The 25,424-nt window shown below is 35.7% G+C and overlaps 4 protein-coding genes across 8 annotated transcripts; 1 reads left to right on the top strand and 3 right to left on the bottom strand.

The window, feature by feature from the left end:
* Positions 1-302: 302 nt before the first annotated feature.
* Positions 303-2,792, bottom strand: LOC133688581 (protein C2-DOMAIN ABA-RELATED 11-like). 5 transcript variants are annotated; one of them, XM_062108108.1, is made up of 4 exons: positions 2,770-2,792; positions 1,851-2,002; positions 1,343-1,438; positions 303-860 (listed from the first exon to the last, which is right to left on the bottom strand). In XM_062108108.1, exons 2-4 carry the CDS (start codon positions 1,959-1,961, stop codon positions 564-566), a joined length of 504 nt encoding a protein of 167 aa, XP_061964092.1. In that variant the 5' UTR covers positions 1,962-2,002; positions 2,770-2,792; the 3' UTR covers positions 303-563. The 5 variants fall into 5 exon arrangements, with proteins under 5 accessions (XP_061964092.1, XP_061964090.1, XP_061964089.1 ...); XM_062108106.1 differs by lacking the exon at positions 2,770-2,792 and adding an exon at positions 2,355-2,763; XM_062108105.1 differs by lacking the exon at positions 2,770-2,792 and adding an exon at positions 2,379-2,763.
* Positions 2,793-3,937: 1,145 nt separating this feature from the next.
* Positions 3,938-18,594, bottom strand: LOC133689038 (sister chromatid cohesion protein PDS5 homolog A-like). Its single transcript, XM_062108744.1, has 33 exons — positions 18,252-18,594; positions 17,072-17,275; positions 16,777-16,958; positions 15,957-16,083; positions 15,602-15,820; positions 15,303-15,519; positions 15,082-15,227; positions 14,826-14,971; positions 14,348-14,497; positions 14,184-14,232; positions 13,897-14,088; positions 13,415-13,597; positions 12,915-13,069; positions 12,709-12,835; positions 12,453-12,602; positions 12,307-12,366; positions 11,994-12,130; positions 11,779-11,896; positions 11,548-11,682; positions 11,222-11,418; positions 10,851-11,076; positions 10,550-10,690; positions 10,333-10,413; positions 9,622-10,221; positions 9,407-9,517; positions 6,279-6,358; positions 6,027-6,078; positions 5,845-5,931; positions 5,711-5,748; positions 5,511-5,573; positions 5,284-5,411; positions 4,733-5,151; positions 3,938-4,414 (listed from the first exon to the last, which is right to left on the bottom strand). Exons 1-33 carry the CDS (start codon positions 18,348-18,350, stop codon positions 4,370-4,372), a joined length of 5,064 nt encoding a protein of 1,687 aa, XP_061964728.1. The 5' UTR covers positions 18,351-18,594; the 3' UTR covers positions 3,938-4,369.
* A 1,409-nt stretch (positions 18,595-20,003) lies between these two features.
* On the top strand, positions 20,004-22,919 carry LOC133688400 (tRNA (guanine(9)-N1)-methyltransferase-like). The gene is made up of 3 exons (XM_062107877.1): positions 20,004-20,546; positions 21,260-21,619; positions 22,248-22,919. Exons 1-3 carry the CDS (start codon positions 20,130-20,132, stop codon positions 22,455-22,457), a joined length of 987 nt encoding a protein of 328 aa, XP_061963861.1. The 5' UTR covers positions 20,004-20,129; the 3' UTR covers positions 22,458-22,919.
* A 1,000-nt stretch (positions 22,920-23,919) lies between these two features.
* LOC133688401 (nuclear transcription factor Y subunit B-6-like) lies at positions 23,920-25,358 on the bottom strand. The gene is made up of 2 exons (XM_062107878.1): positions 25,304-25,358; positions 23,920-24,557 (listed from the first exon to the last, which is right to left on the bottom strand). Exons 1-2 carry the CDS (start codon positions 25,356-25,358, stop codon positions 23,920-23,922), a joined length of 693 nt encoding a protein of 230 aa, XP_061963862.1.
* Positions 25,359-25,424: the final 66 nt, after the last annotated feature.

Raw genomic sequence — 25,424 nt, 5'->3', positions numbered from 1 at the left:
TGCCCCAATAATCAGTATTTGCAGCAACATGCTTCCCAGTTTTAGAAGGACATGCAAGAGCTGTTAGATCCCAAAACTTCTCATGTCTTGATCAGAAAGTGTCCCAAGCAGTTGAACAAGTGCCTTGCCCCATGTATATATAGGTTTGGGCTATGAGTCAAAAGAAAAGGTGTTGCTTGGTATAGGGATTTCAACTATACATGGTTTATGTCTGAAATGTTTAGATTGAGCAATGGCAGATCCTGATCACAAAGAATGAAATGGGAAATGCAATCACCTCAAGGTTAAAGAACTCAACAAAATTCCATGCAAGCCACAAACGGATGCCTCTCTGAACTGCATTCATCACACTTGAAAAACTATTTCAAAACACACGACCAAAACAACCAGTTTGCCTGGCAAGACATTCAGTACTTCCTCTCAGGTTATGCTACATTGAAAATCTATTTGATACATCGATCTAAAGGGGTTATATCAAGGAAAGAGTCTACTACAGATGCATTTCCCTTATCCCCTGACGTCGTCAAAACCCTACTCCTATGACAATCTATCTTAGATTTGCACTACTTTGAAGAAGCAACAGGAGGATCAATTAACTTGATCTTTAGTTCTATCTCCCCGGACTCAACTGCACAGAGCCTCAACCAAACACTCTGCACCACTTCACCATTTATGCAACTAATTGAGCTTTCACGAGCAAGACAATTGTCAGTATCAGGAACAACCTTCCTTAAAATTGTCTCGCCTGAAGAAACCTTTGCAAACTGCTTCAATCTAGCTGCAGATGCAATTGGTTGTAGGTTGAGGTGAGCATGTCCCATCTTGTCATCTGCCTTGAAACGGTCTTTATCAAATACTTCCTGCAATGAGTTAAAGTAACTAATCATATGCTATTGAAATCTCAAGTTTTATTCACAACATTACCATTTAGCATCTCAAGCTACTTCACCAGTTATAAATCAGCAATTAAACCCCAGAGAAAATGCAGCTCTCAGATTGACACTATCTCAGTTTTACTACTGCTAAAAGTTCCATCTATTGGTTAGGAATGAAAAGAAGAAAAGTCATCGATTATTGTTAGCCTTACTCCATGTTTTTTTCTTTTTCTCAATGGCATGACTATGTGAGAATCTAGGAAGCCTGTTTAGAATGACTTCTGCTTGTTGCAGCTTGAACTTGGTATTTAGGGATCATTATTCTTTGGCCACATGGAACCATATCTAAACATATAAGAATTGAATTGAATTGCTTCAAAGGACATATTTGATTGAGCTACCTTTTTGCAAATTGAACATAATAACGGTATTAGCAGCATAAACATATAAGAATTAAAGAAACTCACCAAACTTAGAACTCCAACAGGTTCTCTGAGTGAGAAACTTAGCTCTTCATTCCAAACTGGATTAAGACAACTATTAATAACCTTGGTCTTTGCTGTCTGACACAGGAAGGAAATAGTCAATACGGTAGCTTAACGAAGTCGACAAATTGATAAAACAAAAAACAAAAACTGAAGAGGAGAAAACAGACCAGTCAAGAAATAATGGGCTGATCCAACTTCAACCAAAGACCAGAGAAGAGAAACAAAATGGGAAAAGTACAAAAAGGGACCAGATCAACAACAATGTAATGACTGGGGATCCTATGACCATAACCATCTACTTGGGAAGACAATAAATTCAGTTGCCCAGAGGACAAAGCCATAAACTTTCTTTGTTTGAGATTTCAGAAGTTTATCACATCAGCAAAATAGTGTCCCACAAAGCAACCAATACCAGTGCATTTATGATCATCAAACATAGAACAACCACTTACTACAAACAAAAAAGAATCATAGAGCTTAGAATCACCTGATTGCCCAGCTTGAGTACTACATAAGGATCGCTAGTCTTGAAATCCCTAATAACCAATCTTCTCCCTAGTACAACTGTAACTTTTAGCAATCCTAACTGCTCCCCCATTGCTAAGTTGTGAAAAATACAACTTCAAAAGGACCCAACCACTGCAAAGCACAAAACAAATGGAATCCAAATTACTTCAATGACAAGACAATCTCTAAAAGTTCAAATTTAAAAATGAAGGATCAAACAAACTATGCATTTAAATAAGTAAAAAAGAGAAAAAATAACCCATGAAACCACTAAATTAGAAAAGACTGAAACTTTTTCTCACAAGAACAAAATCCATTTTCTGAAAAATTCAATTTTTTTTAACCTGGGTTGATTTGCATAAAGAAAGCATTTTTCAAGCTTAACTGACTCAAAGAAAGAAACCCGGATAAAGACAACAACAGTGAGACAGTTTCCAATGAAGAAAATTCAAAAGGAAAAAGAAAATTACATGAAAATACATACGGAGAAAAAGAGAGAGAGAAGGACCTCTGACCTCTGCTGAAGGAGGAGAAAGAAAAGCAGAAACAGCTTAGTCTAAGATCTCAGAGAAGGAGAAACACAAAAGGTGAAGAAGATAAAAAAGCAGCAGCATTTGGTGTGGTTTGGTGGGTTATTAATTGGTTTCGACAGACTAACAAAACCCTACAAAGAGACCACTTAAAGAGGTTAAAAAGACTGAAAATTTAATGCAAAACAGCTAAGAAATACCATACAAAGATAATAATCCTATTTCTCTTCCCTGCAACAAACTACTGAATGTTAAGTGTTGAAGCTCTATTTATAGAAACTGCAGTAGATGAATGAAAAGCAAACAGAACGTGTGTAAGTAGATTAGTCAAAACTGTTTTCCAGGTCAAAAACTTGTTTTTGAAATTACTTTAATACTTGTGAGTGATTGTTGTGTTCCTGCTATTACTAGAGGTAGATAAGGAGATTATCGGGTGGTTAAAAAATAAGATTTACTGCCCACATGGATGAGGAGTTTTGCACTTTGGATTCGTTGACTGTGACCATGTCTTGTCTTCTTACAGCTTTTTACTTGGTCTGCAGTCTGAGTCTTTGACCAGTCTTCCCTCTTATTCCTTCCTTTATTTTTCCTCCTTTACTTCTTTTTATGTTCTTTGACCGTACGTGCACTTTCATTTTCGTTATTAGCAGGATCAATGTTTAGAGTTTGAAGAGATTAATAATGAAATAAAGAAGAGGTTCAAAGATGATTATAAGTGAAGAAATTTTAAAATTAAATGGTAAGAACTTTAAGATTTTAACAAAGTGGTTTGCTCCCTTCCTTGAGCTTTCGTGAAGAATATATATGATATATATAAATTAATATAATTATTCTCTCAATCTTTAATTAAAAATAAAATCAAATGCTACTCTAAGGATCCAAAAAACACAAGAAAGCAATACTTTCTAGACCAATCACAATTTAAAATAAACACAGTTGACCGCGTAGAGAAATACACTCTGATATCAAGGCTCACAAATTATTATGTAATTGAGTTTTATAACGAATGAAACTCGATGGGCCTCGCTAACCAATGACCAATCATTAAATTGGAAAGAAAGGTTGAATCTTCAAAATGCATAAAACAAAGCATAGTGGGACAATCACATGCTTTGAATGGACGAGAAAGAAGTACAGGCCTAGGTCACACAGATACTTTTAGGCCTGCCTGCATGTCACAGACCAATGAACAAACAACCACTGCCCCCACAAATGGAGAAATCCAAGCTGTGGATGCCAATCGAGTCATAAAACCACCTGCCACGCAGAGGAAATTCAAGCCACAAACTAAGTTGAAGTCCAACTTAGATGCCCACATATAGTCAGTGGCATCTCTTACAAACCTTTCCATTTTTAGCTAAGCTCTAAGTTGCATCAGCTGTACTCTTGCCTAACATTGTTATCACAACAGACTTCTGCATAACATTAGCAAAGTTTACGAGAGAAGCCAAGGCAGTGCAGCTGTACATCATCCACACAAGAACTAACATATCGCTACAGAAGAAATGGCAAGAAGAATAGATTGATACAAAACAAGTAGACAAATATGCAGTTAATCTATCACTTCCATGGGTGCCCAAAATCAAAATAAAGGTTCTCAATTCCTCCTGACATACAACACTATCCCCAACTGTAACTATACAAGAGACCTATCAATTTACCAATCCAGGTGGTTAGAAAACATGCACTAGGACTACAATCAATGAACAAAAGCCACCATCCTATCATCTACCATAGTCCTGGGAACTAACATTAACATTACTAACTTAGCATGGAGAAGGCCTAAGGTTATTTTACATTCATCTGTGCAAAGGCAACCACTTGAGATGTTTTATTAGTGTGTTTACATTGATGAATGGCTTTCAACTTCTTTGATTCTGCACCAGCTTACACCAACTAAACCGAGGGCACGAAATCTAAAGCTTTGAGAACTTCCTGGAGATTGATCAACTTCTTTGATAAATGACTTTCAACGTCTTGATGCTGAATTCCCTGTTTTATGCATCCACTTGCTCTGCATTTAACAAGAGTGAACTTAGAATCTTAATATAGCACAATATTATGACAAATTTTATTGTACTCCAAGAGTAACTATAGTTACACTTTAGGATAGAGATGGAAACAAGGAGAGAGAGAACTAAATTATTTTGAGCTCAGGTGAAAATATTCTTTATCACTTTTGGTGGAACCGATTGTGATTCTCTCTCTCTTCTTGTATCTATCTCTCTCCTTAAAGGAACACACACAGTAACTATTCGCAGCTACTCTTGGAGTCATAGAATTTCTCCAATATTATAATGCATAAACTAAAGAGAGGGTTAGATGCAAGTACAAGAGGTTCATCATCAGAGATGTCAGCATCTTCAGCATTTGATGATTTCTTACTAAGCTTCTTTGGCTTTCTGCTAGGTTTCCTGATGTCTACATCTTGATTCCCTTCAGAATCTGATTTTTCTTTATTAGCTTCCACTCCCAAGGCTTCACTTGATTCATCTACTTCTTTCTCTTCTGAATGGGATTCCTCTCCGTCATCACCTTTTTTATCATCTTGCGGTGTGCTTTCCATATCTTCAGAAACTTCAGCTTCAAAATTGGATTTCTCTTCCCCATCAGATTCCTCAGAATTATTTGACCTTTCCTCTGTGTCTTCCAAGTGTTTACCTTTGGAAATTGACACCACTTCCTTGTCAGATTCCTCCACATCTGTCATGCCCTGGGACACCTTTTCAGCATGATCCCCTTTAGGATCATCTGAATGAGTATGAAACGAATATGAAGAATCAGTCTGAAAACAAATGAATTCTCCACATACTGGCAATGCAAGATTAAGCATCAATAGTATATAACAAACAAATCAGTTTAAAAAGTATGAAAAAACTTCACCTAATTTGAGTTTATCTCCTTCAGATGCCACGGCATGTTCAGGGCTTGATACATCAGAATCCACTTTGTCCTTCGGCTCTTTATACACACGCTTTGAGTTTTTTGTTGGAGTTCTTTTCTTTTTAACACTAGAAAACAAATATCAATCTATTTTATAGTGCTTGTATGGGAAAAAAAAACACAAACAAACAAGCAACTATATCAATGATTAAAAATCTCCAACTCACATTGTCACTGACTTCTTATTCTGACTTAAACTACTCGGACTTCTATTTTTTGGTGCAGGTGACCTGTAAAACGGTTGAAGGGAAAAGGCTTTTCATAAATCAAACATGTAGAGAAATATACCAGCATTAGATAACGCCATAACAAAATCAAGGTGCCAGAAAACAGAACACCGCATCAAACTAATGAAGGTAATACTTACATGTCCTTGGAAGGGGTGCGCTTAAATGAAATTGACTTCTGAAATGGTGCAGAGGAAAAAGTAAGTCACTGCGTTCTTGAAAAAGGTAAAGTTGATTTAGCTTAAGAAAAGAATGCTGAAGAATAGACTAGGACCTTTGTGCGCTTGGGGCCATTGTCAGCGAGCTCCCAGCGCTCTTTATCCAAACGGAGTACTTCTATATCTCCATCATCATATAATATCTATATTGGGTCACCAAAATTATGCACAAATGCGAATTAAATTAAATAGGTCAAGTAGTCCTGAAATTTGAGAAAGATTGAGTGATGAACAATACCACATGTTTCCTTTTCAAAGGATCATAAGACTTGATGGTGCCTCCATAAAACCTGTCAATTAGCAAGTATAAGTTTGGGGTTACATCAAGAAAGGTTTTGAATTTTAATATCTACCAGAACCCCAATTCTCCCCTTACTATGTATACATAATGGTGCATCTGCATATTGAACACCACCACCCAGAAAAAAAAATACAGCAGAGTGGAGTATCTTTAAATGAAGGAACAATATAAGAAATGTTAAATACTCACTTCTTATCCATGGGCCACCAAACTTTTATTCTGTAACCAATAATATCCTCGATATCAATGCCACTTTTCTTTGTTGGGCACTGAAAAATAATAAAAGTTGAGGGAGGGCATATAATAATATGTTAGCAGGGAAACTATACAGTTCTATAATGAGTGAATAAGAAATCAGAGATAAATATATAAAAAGATAACCGTATTGAACAAATGCAACACCAACTCTTGCAAATTCATAACAAGGTAATTTTCGGCATATTCCAGCGTAAATTTTAAAGGAAACAGGAAGAATATTTGACTAATAATAACAGGTCAAAACAACTTAATTGGGCAAGTAAATGTTATTATAGCTAAGAAGGTTGACAGAAAAGAGGTCATTACATCCAGCAATGAATAACTTTTAGAGGATAATAGTAAAATTTAGGATTATATACAGTATCCAATCCACAGTCTAAAAACTAGATTAGCATCACTACTAGATAGATGGCCCACGCTTCGCCGCGAGCCGGATCAATTTTTTTGTAACATAAAAAAACAATGCTCAAGTGTTGTTATTGTATTTTAAAGAACGGCAAAAAAAAAATCATGACCCTACATCATTGAAAGAGAACTAAAAAATAATAATCATCAATCCTCATGAATCAAAATGCAGAAAGATGAAATCAGAAAAAAAGAATCAAAGAAAAAAAAGTACTAAAAAACAAAGCACCAGTAAAACCAAGTGACGTTGTCAAAACTCGCAAGTAGGATTATCCAATAGAAAGCAAAACAGGAAAAAAAAAAAAAAAGTTCGATTTTAAAAAGAATAAAATTTTGAAGGACAAAATAAAAAAAAATAAAAAAATGACTTCAAAGAAACCTGGGCCACCAGGATAAACCTCTCATCTATATCATGAAATAGAGATAACTTGATTGAAAAGAAAACCAAAGAAAATAACGAAGCTTCTTTTTTAAAACGAACAATTCAAAGGATCTAATTGGGAAAGAAAATGAGATCAACCCGTGTAAACTTTTCAAACCTATGACCCTAGATACTAACTAAATTGGAAGCATTGCATCTAGAAAGCAACTATTTTAAAACTTGGCTTGACTCGACGGGTTGACCCGTGACCCTCGGCTTAGACTGGGTCAAGTTTCAAAAGAAATTGCGGGAGAATTGATTAAGTGTAAGACGGTCAAAAACCTAGCCTAACCCATGTTTAGGTTACCCAGAGAAAATCTAGTCAAAACTCGTTGACTATTTTCCTTTCTTTTTTAAAAAAAATGGTATCATTTTGATTTTTTTATAAAACAATAGGATTTGATTGACTTAAGTTAACTCAAGTAAACCCACTCGACTCGTGACCCAATAATTGTCCTAGATTAACTCTTGAGTATGGCCTATAAACAATGGGAAAAACCTAGGAGACCAAATCCGAATAAATAAAATGTCAAATGATGAAATAAAAAAAACAAATTGAAGGATAAAGAAATAGCAATTAAGAGAATAAGGACCTCATTTGAAAAACAAAAATTATGAGGACAAACAAAAATTTTGAATTGAAGGGCAAAATAAAAAAAAAAAATTAACAAATGAATCCAAAACAAAGAATACTAATTTCCAACGAGCTCAATGATGATGGATGAGATTTTAAAAAAATGATTGAAACTACCCCGGCCCAACCTCCAGAACTTGTGACACTGATCATGATGCCAAATCACAACATGAAAGTCAAACCCGAAAAAATAACAACATAAAATTTCTAACCAACTAAAATAATTAGGGATAAACTTGAAAAGAAAAGAAGTGATTTAAAAAAAGTAGATTTAAAAAGAATAGGAACCAAATTTATCACAAAAATAAAACAAAACCAAATCATAAGGGATGAAATTGAAAAACAATTTCAATTAAGAACATGATAAGAACAACTACAAATAACAATCAAAAGAATGAGGAACATATTTGATATAAAAATAAAATGTTAAGGAATGAAATTCAAAGACAAATTAATTTAATAAAGGATTCAAGACTGAATACATCACAATTAAAAAAATGAGTACTATATCTAATATAAAAAGCAAGTGTAAAGGGTTGAATTTGAAAAAAAAAAAACTTCATAAATTATTCAAGACCAAATACATTGCAATTAAAAGAATGAGAACCAAATTTGATATAAAAATCAAGTGTGAAGGGATGAAATTGAAAAAACAAATTAACTTTATAAATAATTCGAGGCCAAATACATTGTAATCAAAAGAATGAGGATCTAATTTGACTTAACAAACAGACAGACTTTCTTATTTTTTAGCAATGGCCAGCACGGTTTTCTAAAAGAAGAGAAAAAGGGAGTGAGGGAAAAACCCTGGCCGGAACTCCTCTGCATGCCGTCTCGGCACATGTGCCTCACCCCCGTGATGGGGGTGGTGAGGCACATTGAACGCTGCCCTGGAAGGCGGCATTCGGTGTCGTTTAGTCGCCGCACGCGCCATTCGAAGGGCATGGGCAACGCTCACTTGTTGGCGCATGCCAAGCACGTGACAGTCATTTTTTAATATAAATAGTAATATATATATATCCAATCACCCTAATTGAGATTTACAACAAACCATATGAAAAAGACGAAAACACCCTTGCATGCAACCTTAGTTTTTTTTAAACCCAAGGGTAATTATGTAGTTTTACTATTCAAAAAAAGAAAAAGACAAAGAAGTCCCTCAATACATGTATATTTTTTTCCCTCCTAAGGGAATGGCCGTAACTTGACAATTTGTTTTTTTTTTCTTAAAGACAAGAACCCCCACCCAAAGATTTAAATTTTGTGCCTTAAAGGGCAAATTAGTATTTATATTGTAGCAAAAAAACTGAACGGATCATTTTGTCCCCAATTATTTTTTCAACAGAAATGCATCCCATGGAAAAGACAATCTTACCCCCAATTGCATGCTTAGTTTTTTTAGCAAAGGCAAATTCATTTTTATACTATTCCAATGCACAGTAATCCGTGTCTTGGTGAACAGTAAAAGAATGAGAGCTTTTAGTTTTTTTTGTAATGTTATGCAGAAGCTGTAAGACATAAATCAGTTCCATGCATAATATAACCACATTTAATGGGAAATCAAGATGTAATAAACCAAATGTAGGTGAAGATGCTAACCTTGGCCAACCCTGCTACACTTCTTCTTTTCCGCTTCTTCATAGAACTAGTCAAAGACTGAGGACTATTTGTTGTATTGATCTTATCAGTCTCCATTAGCATACCAGGCTTCTGTAGCAGAAGTAACAAGGAAGAAGATATCCAGAGAATGAATGACCACAAAGAAGTAATTAGCATGTACCTTTGAAAGTTTACTAACGAGGAGAAAAGCTTACCACCGGAATATCGTCATCAGATTCTCCAACTTCATTTTCCCTGCCATTGTCACCCAACTCAGAGTTTTTTCCTTTGAGTTTGGATGTGACATTTTTCTTCTTTTGAATGCTATATACCAACAATTCGGATCCAGTGCGCTCAGCTTTGAGTTTTTTTCCCTTCAAATCAGGGCTTGAATCATCCTCTGAAGCTCTTGAAGGAGCCATTAAAGAACTTCGGGGCAATCTAGAAGCACTATGAGCAGATAATGATCTTCGGCGTTTGGGTACAGGCACAGGTGTCACAGTAATGTTTCCTTTTTTCACTTTTTGATGCTCTGATTCTGACTTTGTCTTCTCACTTGGATCTTTATGTCCATTGCTTGACTCAAATTTATTAGATAGCCCCAGATTATCCAAATTTATCTCCCTGACCATCTTCAAGATATCAACATCATTTTCAGCATCTTTTGCTTTAGCCAATGAAGAGCTGTTCTTTTTAGTTTTTCCACCTTTATTTCCCTGGGATTTTAATAGCTTGATCATTTTCCCAAGAGGCACTTCATTAGCTTCTCTTTCACTGTCATTTACATCCTCATCCCTGGCAGCATGTGAACTAGCCTGATATGATAATAAAGGACTGCTATAAGTTGCTGAAAGATGGAAATGCCACCAAAGACTCGCTAAATATTTACTGCATAGCTGAAGATACTTATAAGCAGTAGAACTTACATTTCCATCAGTTTCGAACTTAAGTGATTCAAAGTGAGTCAAGACACTTTCATCAGCCAACCACACTTTCCCTTCATTTGCCTATGAAAAAGCACACAGCAGCATTGATAGAGCAGATAATTGAGTATTGGTAGGGATGATACTAAACTAAATAATATCCAAGTGAAGTGGATAAGGTCACACTAAGATGGCACCAACAAAGTTTTGTAAAGCATACCAGAGCTTCTCCGCCTTCTTTATATTCATATGTTTTGTAAAGCATTGGAGGCAAAGAAACTGATGGGAGCAAGCTTTCATCCTCCTTTTGAACCAAGCGCTTGATGATTGACAGCCCAAGTTCAGAGATAGCATGTGAATTCTGTAAATGTTAAAATTAACCAGTATAAGATCAGCATTTTGCTTTTGTTGAACTTCAAGTTGATTTTTATATTTTCTCGTGGATAGTGTTTTTCGTTTAAGCCGCATGATTTTATGCATAAAGTAAACACTAAATACAAACTCAGGCATTTTTCCCCAACCTTTGACTTCTCTCGATCAACTACATCTTCCGAGCACTTAATATTCTGAAAGATGGAAACTATTAGAGAGTTAGTCTCTTTGTCTTTGTCATTGTCTTTCTCCTTCTCCTTCTCCTCTTTGTCCTTCTCCTTCTCCTTCTCCTTCTCCTTCTCCTTCTCGGTACCAGCTTCTAACTTGACACCTTCATCTTTATGAACTAGCATAGAAACGATCAAGTATAATTGCCTGAAAAATAGGGTGGAACAAATGTTATTCCCTCTCTGTTTTCTGGCTTTCTCAATAAAATCTTGGTAGCCTTTATTAATGAAACATCATATCAGATACCCTAAGAAAGCACATATAAGACAACAACATGTACAATTATATGTACCGGTATATTGGTTCAAATGCTTTAACATCCTTGCACTCATTTACATTCGGACATGATTGATGAGCAAGAGCATGGACCAAATAGGGGATAATGTATTCAGGATAAACTGCCGAGGGATTCGCATCACTTTGCACAGAGACTTGTCGTGTCCTAGCTTGCTGGTGCATCTGAATAATATCAGCAAGATTCTGCTTCTCCTACCATTCCAAGTGAAATACAAAAACAGACAACAAAACTTCAGAATTTTATCAGGAGAGCAGGTATGGTACCAGTTAATTTGACCATGGATGATAATTGCTTTAAGAAATCAAGTACAGTAGACATACCTCTTCAAAATCAAGGGACTTGGATCCTGTGGTATTAAATAAGAAGGCACAAGCATACTTTGCATCCAGAACTCGATCCTTGATGTATTGATGAACTTTAATCAGAAACAGCTTCCTAGCTTGGGGGAAAGCAATCTACTAGACCAAAAAGAAAGAAGCGCGCAAGGAGGGCATTACTAACAGCAAAAATCATTTAATTACAACTATCCTGGAAATTTCAAAAGACTCCACCTCTGGTGTCCTCAAAGTTAAGTGGAAGAGATCAACAGGTATCTTTTGATCCCAATGCTTTGACAAACGAAGAACTGCCTTAGCAGAAGCAAACCTCAAGTGGGCCTTATCAACTGAACTGTATGATAAGAAGAGAAAAATGCATAAGGAATTGCAAACATAATAAACTTAAGGGGGAAAACAACAGTTCATATATAAACTAATAAAAATAATACCTTGATTCAATATCTTTCGATATCTCTCCAAACAGAAGTATGTTTCTAAGGATTTCCAGAAGGCTGTCAATACCACGACGGAGTTGTACATCTTTAACTGGCAAGTAGCTCTTGACCAATGTCTTGAGTCCATAAACCTGCAGGCAATTTTTTAGTACAATCCAATTGTAAAGTTGTCAAGGCAATAATACATATTCTAAAAAATTTCATGAAAAGACAGTGTAATCTGTATACAGACCATATTATCAAGTAAAATAATGATATGCAGGCCATTAATTTAACCTTCAAAAGTTGACAGGAGAAATCCAACTACCTTCAACAAACATAGTTCACTTCTGTCATCCCAGCATGCTTTTGTATTATCTTCTGGTTTCTGCAACATTAAAGCACTCTGATGAGACTAATTATTATGAAGTCATGTCAAATCATGGCACAAGTTAGGGATTTGCAAAAGCATACACTACTGCGTTCTAGAATTTTGCTCTTAATGAATTCTTCAATTTCATTTTCTCTAGTTTCAAAAACTGGCATTGCAGTCTGTGCAATGCATCCCAGAGATTGTAGTACAGCAGGCAAATGTGTCTTCTCCTCCAGCATGTCCACGAGTCTCTGCAAATTGAAAAAGAAATATCATGCTGATATTAACATAAATACGGGGCATTCCCAAGCTCTAATGATAATGCAAACAAACACAACACAAAGATAAAAATGGAACCTTGTACAAAACAGAGAGGGACTTGAGCCCATCATCCTTTGTTATTGCTGCTAGAGCATGCACAGCATACTTGGCCTGCCTTCGGCTACCCTCTAAGCAAAGCCTCTCCAACATAAGGTCAATTGAACTGCAGGGAAGTAATAAGAAGGGTATAAGCATGAACATAGAAGGATGGCTCTAAATGTCAATAATTTCATGCACCGCACCTTGATGACTCCGCTAGTTGTTCTCGGATCGTACCACCAGCCTTTGCCAAAACATGCAAAGCACCTTCTTTTATTATTTCATTGTCATCTTTCAAAAAATTTATAAGCTCTTCCCCGGACCCACCAAGCAGCAATGGACTGAAGCGTGCAAGAATCTGAAAATTCATATAAAAATAAATATATGAATGGCATTGATTTTTTCAAAGCAAAATAGTCAAAATATTAACAAAAAAAAAAAAGAGTAAAGTAAATTCAGATGAGATTGCTAAACAAATAGAAGGCTTCAGAGCTGCAATAGTACAAGCAACCAAACTAAGAAAAAGATCATTGTATGGTGTAATTATGACCACACAAAAGTATGTGAATGAGGGGATGCAATTACAACAAGGCAATAGAGATCATAAAAATGCCTGACAAGTACAAGTGCGCAAGCATAACGACATGGTTGATAGAAAAGCTCATCACCAGATCAAAAAGATGTATCATTGACATGTTCTTACCACCAGTAAATCCAAACAAGATTTTGTAAAATTCATATTTCCAGCTGAATTATGTTTGTTGACATCCAAAATGATTTCTTTCACATGCTCCTTGTTGAAAAGTAAATAAGAACACTTCATGGAAAGACTGCTCAAAAAATCATGGAGTCGGTGTTTCTCGCCAAGTATTTTAAGTAAATCATCCTGCAAGATAAGGGAATTTCTTTATTGAGGAAATTTTCCAAGGAAAAAAGGCAAAGAAAAATGCAAATACAGCTTCATCAACTATCAACTAAGAATCAATTAAAAAATACATAAATAATAATAATGATAATTAAGAAAAGCAAGGCCATTCTTAATTTAGTCAACTCGATAGGTCCTCCATGGATTGGACTACAGATCATAACATTTGCAACTAACAGTGAATTGTCAGATTACAAATCAGATACGAACCAAAACATATTGAGAAAGTTTTTGCAGCGATTTATTATCATATCACTTACCCGACCAGTGCAAGCTTGATGGAAGCTGGTATTTGGATCCAGTAGATTTGTTAAAATCTTCCAGATATTGACATCTTTCAATTGATCAAGTATCTGAAAATTCTCCTCAGTCTTGGCAGGCTCTGCAAAGGAGCGAGACATAATCCGAAAGCAGAACAGAATCTTTTTTTGGATCTCAGGAGTATCTCCATCCTGTATTTGAATGAGAACCAATTGTTGTGATTTTCATTTTCTTAATTCAATCTCTTTCCTGAATATGAATAATGTAACATCCAAGATTTACAAACCTGACGCATCTGCCTAAGTGATAGATACCTCAGAATCTCTTGCTGTAACCTGCAATCCAAGAGGAAATCCCCTGAAAATCAGTGCACAATCCATCAAATAAACACAGATTTACAAAATTTCAGCTTGAGTTGCCTGCTGTCAAAATCTAGCAATTTCAACATACCTTTGCTTCTGCTCCAGGATCTTCTCAAGAGCTTTCACCTCAACTTTGTCTAATACAGAGAAGACACTAACCCAATGTTTACTTCTATCTTCTGCTGCACATTCGGTTGGAAACAGAGACCCACAAAGAACAAATTCAATTGTATCTGATCTGCAGAGCAGATTACTGTGTTAGAAACATGTTTAAACAGATACTTGGTTGTGAAGGAGATATCAAGAAAGCTTCGTAGCATCAGATAAAGTTGCAATTTTGCTGAAAAAACAACTAGTTATTTATATTAGTGTAGACAAGCAGTCCAAGATAAGCACAGCTCATGAAGACACCAAAGGAGGGACCTGACCTTCAATAGTGCAGATGAAAGGGGAAATAGATGATTGTGTGTGTTTGTGTGTGTGTGTGTGTGGGGGGGGGGGGGGGGGGACATATATATTATATAGGTACATATATCCAGCTTACTACAAAAGCCAAGAAGTCTTGCCTGAAATCCTTGTCATACAAACATCTCAAAATCCTTCCAGGAATCCAATCAAATTCACCAGGATTGACTGATCCATCAGAGGACTTTACACAATAAACCCTGAATATTTCAGCCAGTCTCTCCATAGTATATCTTTTAACAAGTTGCTGGAAATTCCAAATGAAAAGAAATCCACACATCAGAACACTATACATAATGACTAGTATACAGTTAAGAAATAATTTGGAAACAGAGAAATATAGAAGTCATGACACACAGATTTATCTCGAAGACGCTCTGCCACTAGTTTTATAGTTTCAACAGGGACAGAATTCAAGGTATGACATGCTACATCACAGAGTACATCAACGACTTGCTTTCGAACATTTTCATCATAGTCCAACAGTCGGTCACAAAGGGCAGCTGAAAACATTGAACCAAGTCAAAATCAACTAGGCATCATAAATATAAACTAGTAAAGCCACTCAACAGACTTACAGATGATTTGAGCTGCCTCAGCTCGAAAAGGATTTGACAAAAGACAGCTTTTGACACGTTCAAGGACACACATCCGAACAGCAACTACTCTATCAGTCAATCTTTTCAAAAACTCAGAAAAAATAGACTGAAATGTTTCTGTGATGGCAGAGCCAGGCAAAGCAAATAGATCCCCAACCAACCCTACTGCTTTTAAACGAGTGTCTAGCTGGTCAGTCTGCAGATGTTGAACCTCATGTATTAAGAAACTACTCGCCAAATTTCAAACAATAGTAACCTTATACTATATTAGTATTTACCAGCAGCTCTCCAGTGAGGTATGGAATGGCTCCTGATAGGATCTGAGGAGCGCAACGGTAAATATCATATATAACTTCATGGTAGTCGATTTTACAATTTTCCAACCTGCTATCTTCTGACATTGATGATATGAGGAACTGCTTTATCCCAGCTTCAAGTTTTCCAGCACAATGCTCTATGACATTCAAGGCAAGTTTCCTCCCTGCCATCGAGATATCCTGGAATCACAAGTTCTACAGACTGAGTTCTCTTTAAGGCAATATGATAAGAAATACTAAGCACTCAAGTAGTTGAGTAAAATGTCCATGGTAACCACAGAGAACACATACACCAACAAAGAGTAGGGATGCTTACATTTCTGTTACGTCCTAATACAGATAAGATAATAAGTAGAAGATCCTCTCGGACATCCTCACTTTCTTCTATGAGAACAACCACTATTGTTTGCATTGAAGTTAATACACTTTCTTGATGATCATCACTGCATGTGTGAAAATTTTCAGATCAATATCTATTAAACCCAGTTAACAAAACCCTTCAATTTAGGAAAACAATCATGAATAGAAAGGTTTGGGCAAGGCTGGGTTGGGGGGGGGGGGGGGGACATCTGCCCTTGTTAAGACACAAAAGTCAATCATAACACTTGCAATACAATAATCCAAGTAGAATTCATTTTATGGATTTAATAAAAAAGACGACAATTTTTAGAATAACTAATATAAGTAGATACAACGTGTCGCTTGCTTAACAAGCAACACAGAGAGACAGGCATATGAACTTTCTACTAGAACCTTGTAATACAAATTAATAAAAGAATCTAGTTATCATTTACAGTTCATTGATCATCTCAATGTACACTCCAGTGACTGATGAAACATCCCTCCCCCTCCCAAAAAATTACAAATAAGAATAATGAAAAGGAATTATAAACTGCTTGTCTGAAATTTAGTTGCATGAACACTGATCTAAAGTTGTTACATGTATATGAGAAAGGTGAAGTGTGAAACAAAAGAATATGGCTTCAAAACTTCAGCAGCAAATATGAACTATCTTTGTGTGTCAATTAGAAGAGAATTTGAAGATTAAGAAGAGTCGGATAGAAGCACTTATAAATGTAAACCCTTTATGCTGTCTCAGAAAACATAAAAAAAAAACAGAAGAAAAAAAAACACACCTGGCAACAGTAAAAAATGTACTGCACATCTTATTCACCAGATCATTACATTCGAGATCCAGCATCACAACACATGACCTATATTTGGCAAGAGTCTCCAAAATAACAACTCTCCTTCCAAATGATGGACTGCCAGTATCACTTAACCCACTGAAAGTGCCTACAATCAAGTGGAAAATATCCTGCACATAGATACACACCATCAAGATTGGATTAAAATTTCAAACTTTTATGATTAGTAATAAAGTGAATCAACCAATTCCATTAATTAATTGAGCCGGTAAAGCATACAAACCTTTAAAACTTCATCACTGTAAGGAGCTTCAGGTGCAGTAATCCGGGTTATCTCGCAAATACAGGTTGCAACTAGAAGCTTAACATCCCTATCTTGATGCTTCAACAAATCTGGCTTTACAATTGCATCAAGAAACGGCTGCGTTGACTCTGACACTGAAACCAGCGGTGATTGGTCCATCTCAGAAAGACAAGCAGCAGCTTGCTGCAGGTAAATCCATAAAGTAAATGTTTTCAGCAACATTACTATAAAAACAAGAACCCTAAGATTGTACACTGTTGCATTTATGAAAAGAAAAAAACTCAACACTGTTGCCTAAAACTCAAAATCATTAATAGATTTCAAACACAAGCCAAGGTCGAATACATTTGAAAATTCCTAATATACATTAGCTTAGAGTTCAAGGGCAACATGCACCAGCACAAATTCAATACCTAATTCAGTTTCTTTTTCCTCTCTTTTTTGATAGGCAAAAGAAAAACAATATCAGGGCACCCTAATTCAACCAGTATAATCAAAAGCTTGGATCAAAGCCACTCGTTTTTATCTCGAAAGATTTAACACACAAACAAAGTGAAAGTTAGAATGACAGCTCTTGCAAACAATGTGAAAGTTAGAATGGCAATTCTTTCATATTTGACATGTTAATTTGAGTAGCCCCTAAAACTTTCACCCATCTAAACTTCACAACCTGCTTGGCTTCCAATTTTTCTTTGTCGTCCTTTTATGTTTCACTAAGCATCCACTTTCCTCGGCTTAGGTCAGAAATTCAGCCCTAGAATCAAAACCAAATCCTCAAGAGCTCAACAGAATACACTTTAGAACCAAAAAAGGCAAATTTAACAAGTGACCAGACGAAGTTTTTCACGAGCTGCCGACCCTTTTGAAAGGGTGGCACTGCTAACCCTAATTCAAACAAACTCCCTCAACTATAACTCGAAACAAACAAAAAGGTTCACTAAAACAATCTACGTTATTCTACAACTTGACTAGCTTAACCTAAAAAAAGTTCCAACCTTCAAGCCCTTCTTACAAACAATTTTTCCCATGCAACAAACCCCTAATGCAAGAAATTCAGCTTAAACCAACCAAATTTCACTTCTTTTCATTCCCTTTCTAGGTTTTTCTCAGAAACCAAACAAAGAGTAGATTTTTGCTCAAATTCAAAAAATGGGGTTACCTTTAAAAGCTTAATAACACCATCTTTAGTAGAAGGAAGTGTTTCCAGCTTGGATCCCACCTCCTTTAACTTCTCTTCAAGCTTCTTTTCCTCTTCCATTCTTTTTCACTCTTGAAAAGAAACACTTGGTCGTTTTCTAATTTCCAAGATTCAGTTTTTCAGACAAAACTAAATTACTGGTCCCCCGCTCTCTCTATCACACGCATGTCGAAAGGGTTAAAGGATTCGTGGTTCTTTTTTGTCTGTTTAAAGCTTTCTTCTATTTTTGGGGGGGGTCTTGATTTTGTGTTCGTTTTTCGAACAAGAAGGCGAAATGAACTCAAAATGTAAGTGAAATCACATAAATTTCTTCTGCCTTGTATATATCCATCAACATATCTAAGTCCTTCGCAGTCGCGTACGTGCGGATTCTTCCTTTTCTTCTTTTGCTGCGATGCCCCTTTGCTTTATCTTATTTAACTATTTCTTTCCTTTAGGTAATTCTATCGTTTACATTTGTGTATGGACTGAAAATCATGTGTAGTCCTTCTGCTTCTCATATCCGGTCAAATGAAACCCTGCTATATGAATCAATACCTCGACAGCAAGACCTAAGATCCCATTCACATGAAGGCTCACTTTTCTAGTGCATTCTAAGATTTTAGGGTTTAGATTGTGTGCATTAAAAATGGTTGAAATCCAAATTAATTCTTGGATCACGATAAAAAAAAAATGAAAGTATATGATCATTAAACCAAATGTTGGAAGCCAAAAGATAACATTTAATTTTTAATTTTTATACAAGCATAATAATAACAATAACGTGGATATTTTTAAATAATAAATGAACAAATATGTGTTTTAGAAATTGTCATATGTTGTGATTATAAATTATAATCACTTGGTTCATGCATATAGTTTTTATATGAAATGAAAATTATATCGTATTTGTTATTATTAATAAATAAATAATATAAAAATATTTTGAGAACGAGCAAAGATTTTGATTTTATTGTTTAAAGTATTTATATGTCAACTTTTATAATTTTGAAGAATTATTTTTTGAATATAATTTTGTATTCAACTTTTATTGCAATAAATACAGATAATTATATATTTCTAATCTCTCTCCCTACCCTTATTCATAGCCTTGAAGCTCAAATCCATCCATCAAATTCTATACAGAGGAAGATTGGTTCATTGGAACAAACCCTACTTCATTCGTTCAATCAATGGTGTGATTCAAGATGGAGGGTATAATTGAAAATAAATTTAAAGTACAGGGGTAAAATCATTAAAGTAAGAAAATCAAGAAGGTCTCATGAGGGTATTGTTGCAAAAGTCATAACATACAAGGATACAATTCAGGCTGTGCCCGTGGACCGGAGCGATTAGTTGATGACGCACTCAAACTACCAAGTCACCCTTGGATTTTCTTAAAAATAACATGAGTGCCCTTCTAGCTTTTGGTGGTGTATTACATATATTATCATACAGCTTTTTTTTTCAATTAACAATTGATTAATCATTGATTATTTCGTAATTATGATTAACCATGACAATAAATATGGTTATATGGAATGGTTGACGAATTATTCTGTTATTTTAAAAAATTTTATTTTTAAAAAGAGTTAAAATAATGGAGTTTTAAATATTAAAAAAAAATCAAATCTTATTTCTAAATTAATTTATTAAATTAATCCACGTCAAATTTATATTTAATTAAATATAAAATGTAGATCCGAATTGGCAGTCTGACCTTTGCAACCAGCTAGCCCATCAATCATCAATTTATCCCCACCAAGTACGACATCGTTTTTCCTGGTCTCCCAACAAAACAGCCTAATTGAAATCTGAACCAAACCCTAAACCCTTTGCTTCCCCTTCTTCAGTACTTCAATGGTGGAGGAGAAAGAGAGCGAACAAAATGACCAAAACACCCTCGAGAGCCAACCCAATTCACAGCCCACTCCACTCTCCAAAAACGCACAAAAGAAACTGCTGAAGCAGCAAAAATGGGAAGCAAAGAAAGCAGAGAAGAAAGCACAAGTGAAGGAGCAAAAAATGAAAGAAGCAGAGAGAAAGAGAAAAGAATGGGAGGAGAGACTATCAAGCTGTGCAAGTGAAGAAGAAAGGTTGAAGCTTATAGAGTCAAGGAGAGAGTTAAGGAAAGAGAGAATGGAGAAGAGGGCAGAAGAGAAAGAAGACAAAGTGCAGAGGCTTAGTAAGGCTAAAGAATTTGGTCAGAATATAGTGATTGATCTTGAGTTTGCTGATCTCATGACTAACAGTGAGATTCACAGTCTTGTTCAACAGGTGAGTTTTTTGCTTTTTTGTGTTAAAGTTGGGGACTTTTTTTAAAAAAACAATGGGTTCATGCTGTATAGTGTTTGTGCTGGGTGTTTTTAGTAGGGATTGGTGGTAATAATTGTTGGGTTGAGTTTTTGGGTCAAATTATGATGGCCCGTTTGGAGAAATGATTGAATTCTGATGTGGGTTCAATGCTGTTTTTTATGGAAATAGAGTTGTGATTACATTGCTAAGAACTTTGCTGTAATGTGTGAAATGGCATTGGTGAATTTGTTTTAAGGATATGTTAGATTCATTTTAAGTAAGAATTGGTGCTCACAGTTAAGTTGAATTTAGTTGGTTGAATTATGATGGTGGATTTAGAGAAATGAGTGAGTTTCTGTAGTTTTGAGTTTCAACACAGCTTCACTTGAAAGAAGTTGGTGGTTACATTGCTAAGACTTCAGATGATTGCATCAACCTTGTATCCGGTCTGAGTATTGTAGACAACAGACAAGTAAAATTATGGCATTTTAATAAAGTTATGATGTGGATATTTATACTAGAATTTTAGCTACAATTTGTTTGTGCCATTTACGAGACTTGAGTGCTAAAAAATTATGCTGAAGAGGTTGCATGATTGTATAGTTGGTGGGAAGCATAGGATTTTATTTTTTTTAACAAATCCGAGCCAATGCTCTTTCAATGACTGATTATATCCTCACTATTTATAATGGCAGATTATGTATTGTTATGCTGTGAACAGAAGATGTACATCCCCCGGTCACCTCTGGTTGACTGGGTGCAGGGGGGAAATGGAGAACCAATTGCAAAGGCTCCCAGGATTTGATAAATGGATTATTGAGAAAGAAAGTCAGTCATATATTGATGCATTGCAAGATCAAAAGGAGAATTTGGTGTATCTTACAGCAGATTCTGAAACAGTGCTAGATGAACTCGATCTTAAGAAAATATATATCATTGGTGGGTTAGTAGATCGGAATCGGTGGAAAGGCATAACCATGAAGAAAGCAAGTGAGCAAGGAATCCAAACAGCAAAACTTCCTATAGGCAGTTACTTGAAGATGTCAAGTTCTCAGGTATGATTGGTCTTGGTCTCAACATTTGTGTTTTCTTCTTTCAATACTTGAAGTGTTGACTGTAATGTGGATTTTATTGCTTTTGTGCTTCTTCTTTTTCGTGTCACTTGTGCACTGAAATCACATTGATTGTAGAACATGTAGTAGATGCAAATTGGTACAAGGAATGTGGTACTGCCGTTATTGCACACAAAGAGGGCTGAGTTAAGCGATTAGGGGGGAGTTTTACTCTTCATTGCCCAATATCTGGCAAAGGTGCCCGAGAGGGTCTCAATCTGTGAAGTTCTGCAAGAAGCAGTCACTACTCTTTCCAGCCATCGCCCCCATGGATGGAATTAAGATGATTTATTATGAGATCTTTCATTACAGAGGGCATTTTGCAATAAAAAAAAGAAGGAAAGTTCATTCACAAACATACAAATTTATCTGTTGTGACTCAAAAATTGATGCTGTTGTGACTGAAGTAACCAAGACAGCTCATTTATCATTATCCTGTATCAATGCGAGAAAGGGGGTTTTCCCCATCTTGTGGCCCATTGATTTCCTCTGGAACACTGAACCTCAAGCCCTCAAAATTCATGGTCTTTATCTGCTAACTCTTTGCTCTTTTTTGTTCATTCGAGTGCAGGTACTTACTGTAAACCAAGTGGTAGAGATCCTACTCAAGTTTGTGGAAATAAAAGATTGGAAAGCTTCCTTCTTTCAAGTAATTCCTCAAAGGAAAAGAGGTGAAACTGATTCAGAAGAACTCCCGGGAGTTGATGGAGAAGAGTTGGAGAACGAAGATGACCCGTCTGATAAGAAAAAGCGATGCATTGAAGTTCGTTCCACGCAGTAGAACTAACTTGAATGATTAGCATTTGAATCTTTGCAGGCATTTAACTTTGTCAAAAGACTCCCCCCCAAAAAAAAATGTCAGGAGATTCCGACTGAAAATGTCAATTTATCTCTTCAATGAGAGAGACTCACTTTTCCATTCACTATGCTCCTATATGGCGTTGATCAAAACTTTGCCAACTCTTATTTTGCCACTCGCCCCCTGTTTCCTTGTACACCTGAACGAGGCTATTGACAGGCTACTTGAATTTTGATCACAGGCCATGTTTTCGGCATCTAGTTTCCATAGCATGGTGGCAGTGTGTTCGTTCCGTAAACGAAAGGTCGCGGATTCGATCCTTGTTGGGGGCTTTCCTTCTCAAATGCTTGCCTCCGTTGATAATTATGCCCACAGGAGCCAAGTCTCCATTGTTTTATATTTTTTTCATTTAATGGTTTTTATTGATGAAAAATTTAATTTAAAGATTCAGGGTACGTTATTTTTCTTGGAAATGCTAAATCATAAATATCATTGAAAATGGTGTATATTAATGCAAATTTTGACTTGGAGGTATATGCTTCAATTTTTTTGGAATTGCTGAATCATGAATATCATTGAAAATAGTGTTTATTGGTGGCCCCTGCATCTTCTTCTCATATATCATCTTCGTTCGTGGAATTACTTAATCATAGTAATAATATCATTTAAAATATCGTGAGATTGCTCTTCACACGATTTGTATGTGCAAGTTCTTTTGAATTCAATGAGTTTTACTTCAATTTTAACCTAGGTTCTAGTAATTAAAATTTTTTCACAATGTGATAAATTTTTGCAGTTACAGTGGTTAAAAAAAAGTTATAAATTGTAATTTTTTTGTAATTAAGATTTTAAAAAAAATCAGTAAAATCTTTGCAAAATTAAAATATGTAATAATTAATCAAATATTTTTAAATTAAGATAAAATATAATTTTAGTTATGAGTCACGGGTTTAATTTGTTAATATTCAAATTAATCTAAAATATGTTTTGATAAGTGCATCAAATCTTATGGAATTATTTATTTAATTATCAAGTTAATTTCTATGTAATTTAATTTAAAATTCGGCAAGAAATCATTGAATTAATTAGCCACAGGACATTGAGTTTAATAATACCATTTGAAAGAGTATATAAGATATTGGGGTGAAAAATGGTATGCCGAAAGGGAGAAAAAACTGGACAGTACATGCAGACATCACATCAATATCTTATATAAAAACAGAAATTAAGAACCTAATTAAGAAAGGAAATATGGTAATTAACTCCCAATTGAGCACTAACCTCCTGAACAGAATTAATTAAACTAGGAAATCTACAATAACACAGTGCCAAACACTAACCTCTCTAGCTATCTTCCCTTTCTAGCTCCATTTCTTCACCCACTAAACAACTAGTTATTAGCCTTACGTACAATTGTGGTTAGTGTAGCACTAATCTCAATCTCTCATTTATGCTGAGCAAACGCTTCAACATTAGCCAAAGCAGCAGCAGCATGGGAGGAACTAGCATTGGGGGTAGCATCCCTCGTATTCATATATCCAGCTCCTATAGGAGACCCACCAAAGAACCCATGGTGATGATGGCTCACATGAAATGCTGGTGCATAAGCACCAACTCCAGCCATTGCTCCAAACTGATCAACATTGTTATTGTTATTCCTAGTACTCTTCACCAATGGCTCACATCTCATCGAGCCGCGCTCGCCCTCGAGTTCACGGTATCGGTGAAGATAGATGGTCAAGGGTTCAATGTAGTCATCAAACCCTAGCTTGCTCATTGCATAAAGCACATCCTCAGCTGTTATAGTCTTGCGTTGCTCGCGTTGGCAACGTTCATTGGCTTCACTAGTGATGAAGCTAATGTACTCAGATACGCATTCTTGGATTGTTTCTTTGGCATCATCAGATATTTTTGCATGTGAAGGGAGAATCTTGCGCATGATCCTGATAACATTGGCTATTGGCATGAACCTGTCTTGCTCTCTTACAGTACATTCATTAATGTCATCTGTGGTTGCATGAACGTTGCTGTTGCTGCTGCTGCTGCTGTGGTTGATCTCAGCAGTTAGCCTCATGTTGATCTCTGATGACAGGAAAGGCAATTATTATTTTTTTTCTAAAAAAAATCTTTTTCCATATTTTCATCTAATTGGTGGACTTTCCAAACCAACCCTATCAAAAGACAAGAGAGTTTATTGTCGAGATCATAAAGTGGACAGAGACAAAGGCAGGAAGCGTTTTGAATCCTGAGAAAGAATGCATGGATGCCACTTGTTTCATATATTGCATGAACAATGCATGCCACTTGTACATAAGCTATGCGTTAACCATTGTTTGCTAACTATTTTCATCATCATCACGAGCCTAAGATACCTTGTCGACCATGGGGGGCATTACCATCTAGCTTACTTAAACAGATATTGTTAAAGATCAACACACGCAGAAGATTGAGAAAAATACGATAATCTATGTATACATAAATTAATGGACATCAAAGCCGTTGAGAGATAGCTAGGGTTTGCATGTCATCATGATAAATCGATAGTTCATGTAAAAAAGAAAAGAAATTAAATACATAACCATGCATAGAATCAATGCAACATGTCTTCTTGTTTAGAGGGGAAGAAAAAGAAAATTTATAGCATTTCTTTGCATGCAAGAGAAGATGATGCCTCTATATGAACATGAAATTAATTAAAAAAACATGGAAAAGCATTAATCTTTATAATAATAATCTATCTTCATTGCCTTAATTTTAAAGCAGGTTTAAACTTAATTTCTTATAGCACTACAAGTACTTCTTTTCTTGTATGATAAGATTAAGCTTACCTGAGCTTGTGTTGAGGAGCTTGCGGTACCCATGAAAGCCTCCTCTACGGTCCATTAATTTCTTTGTGGAAATTAACACTCTTTTTTCCTCTATTAGTAGAACAACTTTTTTTTTTCTTGG

This window comes from Populus nigra, chromosome 3 (assembly GCF_951802175.1).
Source record: "Populus nigra chromosome 3, ddPopNigr1.1, whole genome shotgun sequence".
Taxonomy (NCBI): Eukaryota; Viridiplantae; Streptophyta; class Magnoliopsida; order Malpighiales; family Salicaceae; genus Populus; species Populus nigra.
Note: the sequence above shows the minus strand (reverse complement) of the source record. Positions and strands in the feature narration are given on the sequence as shown.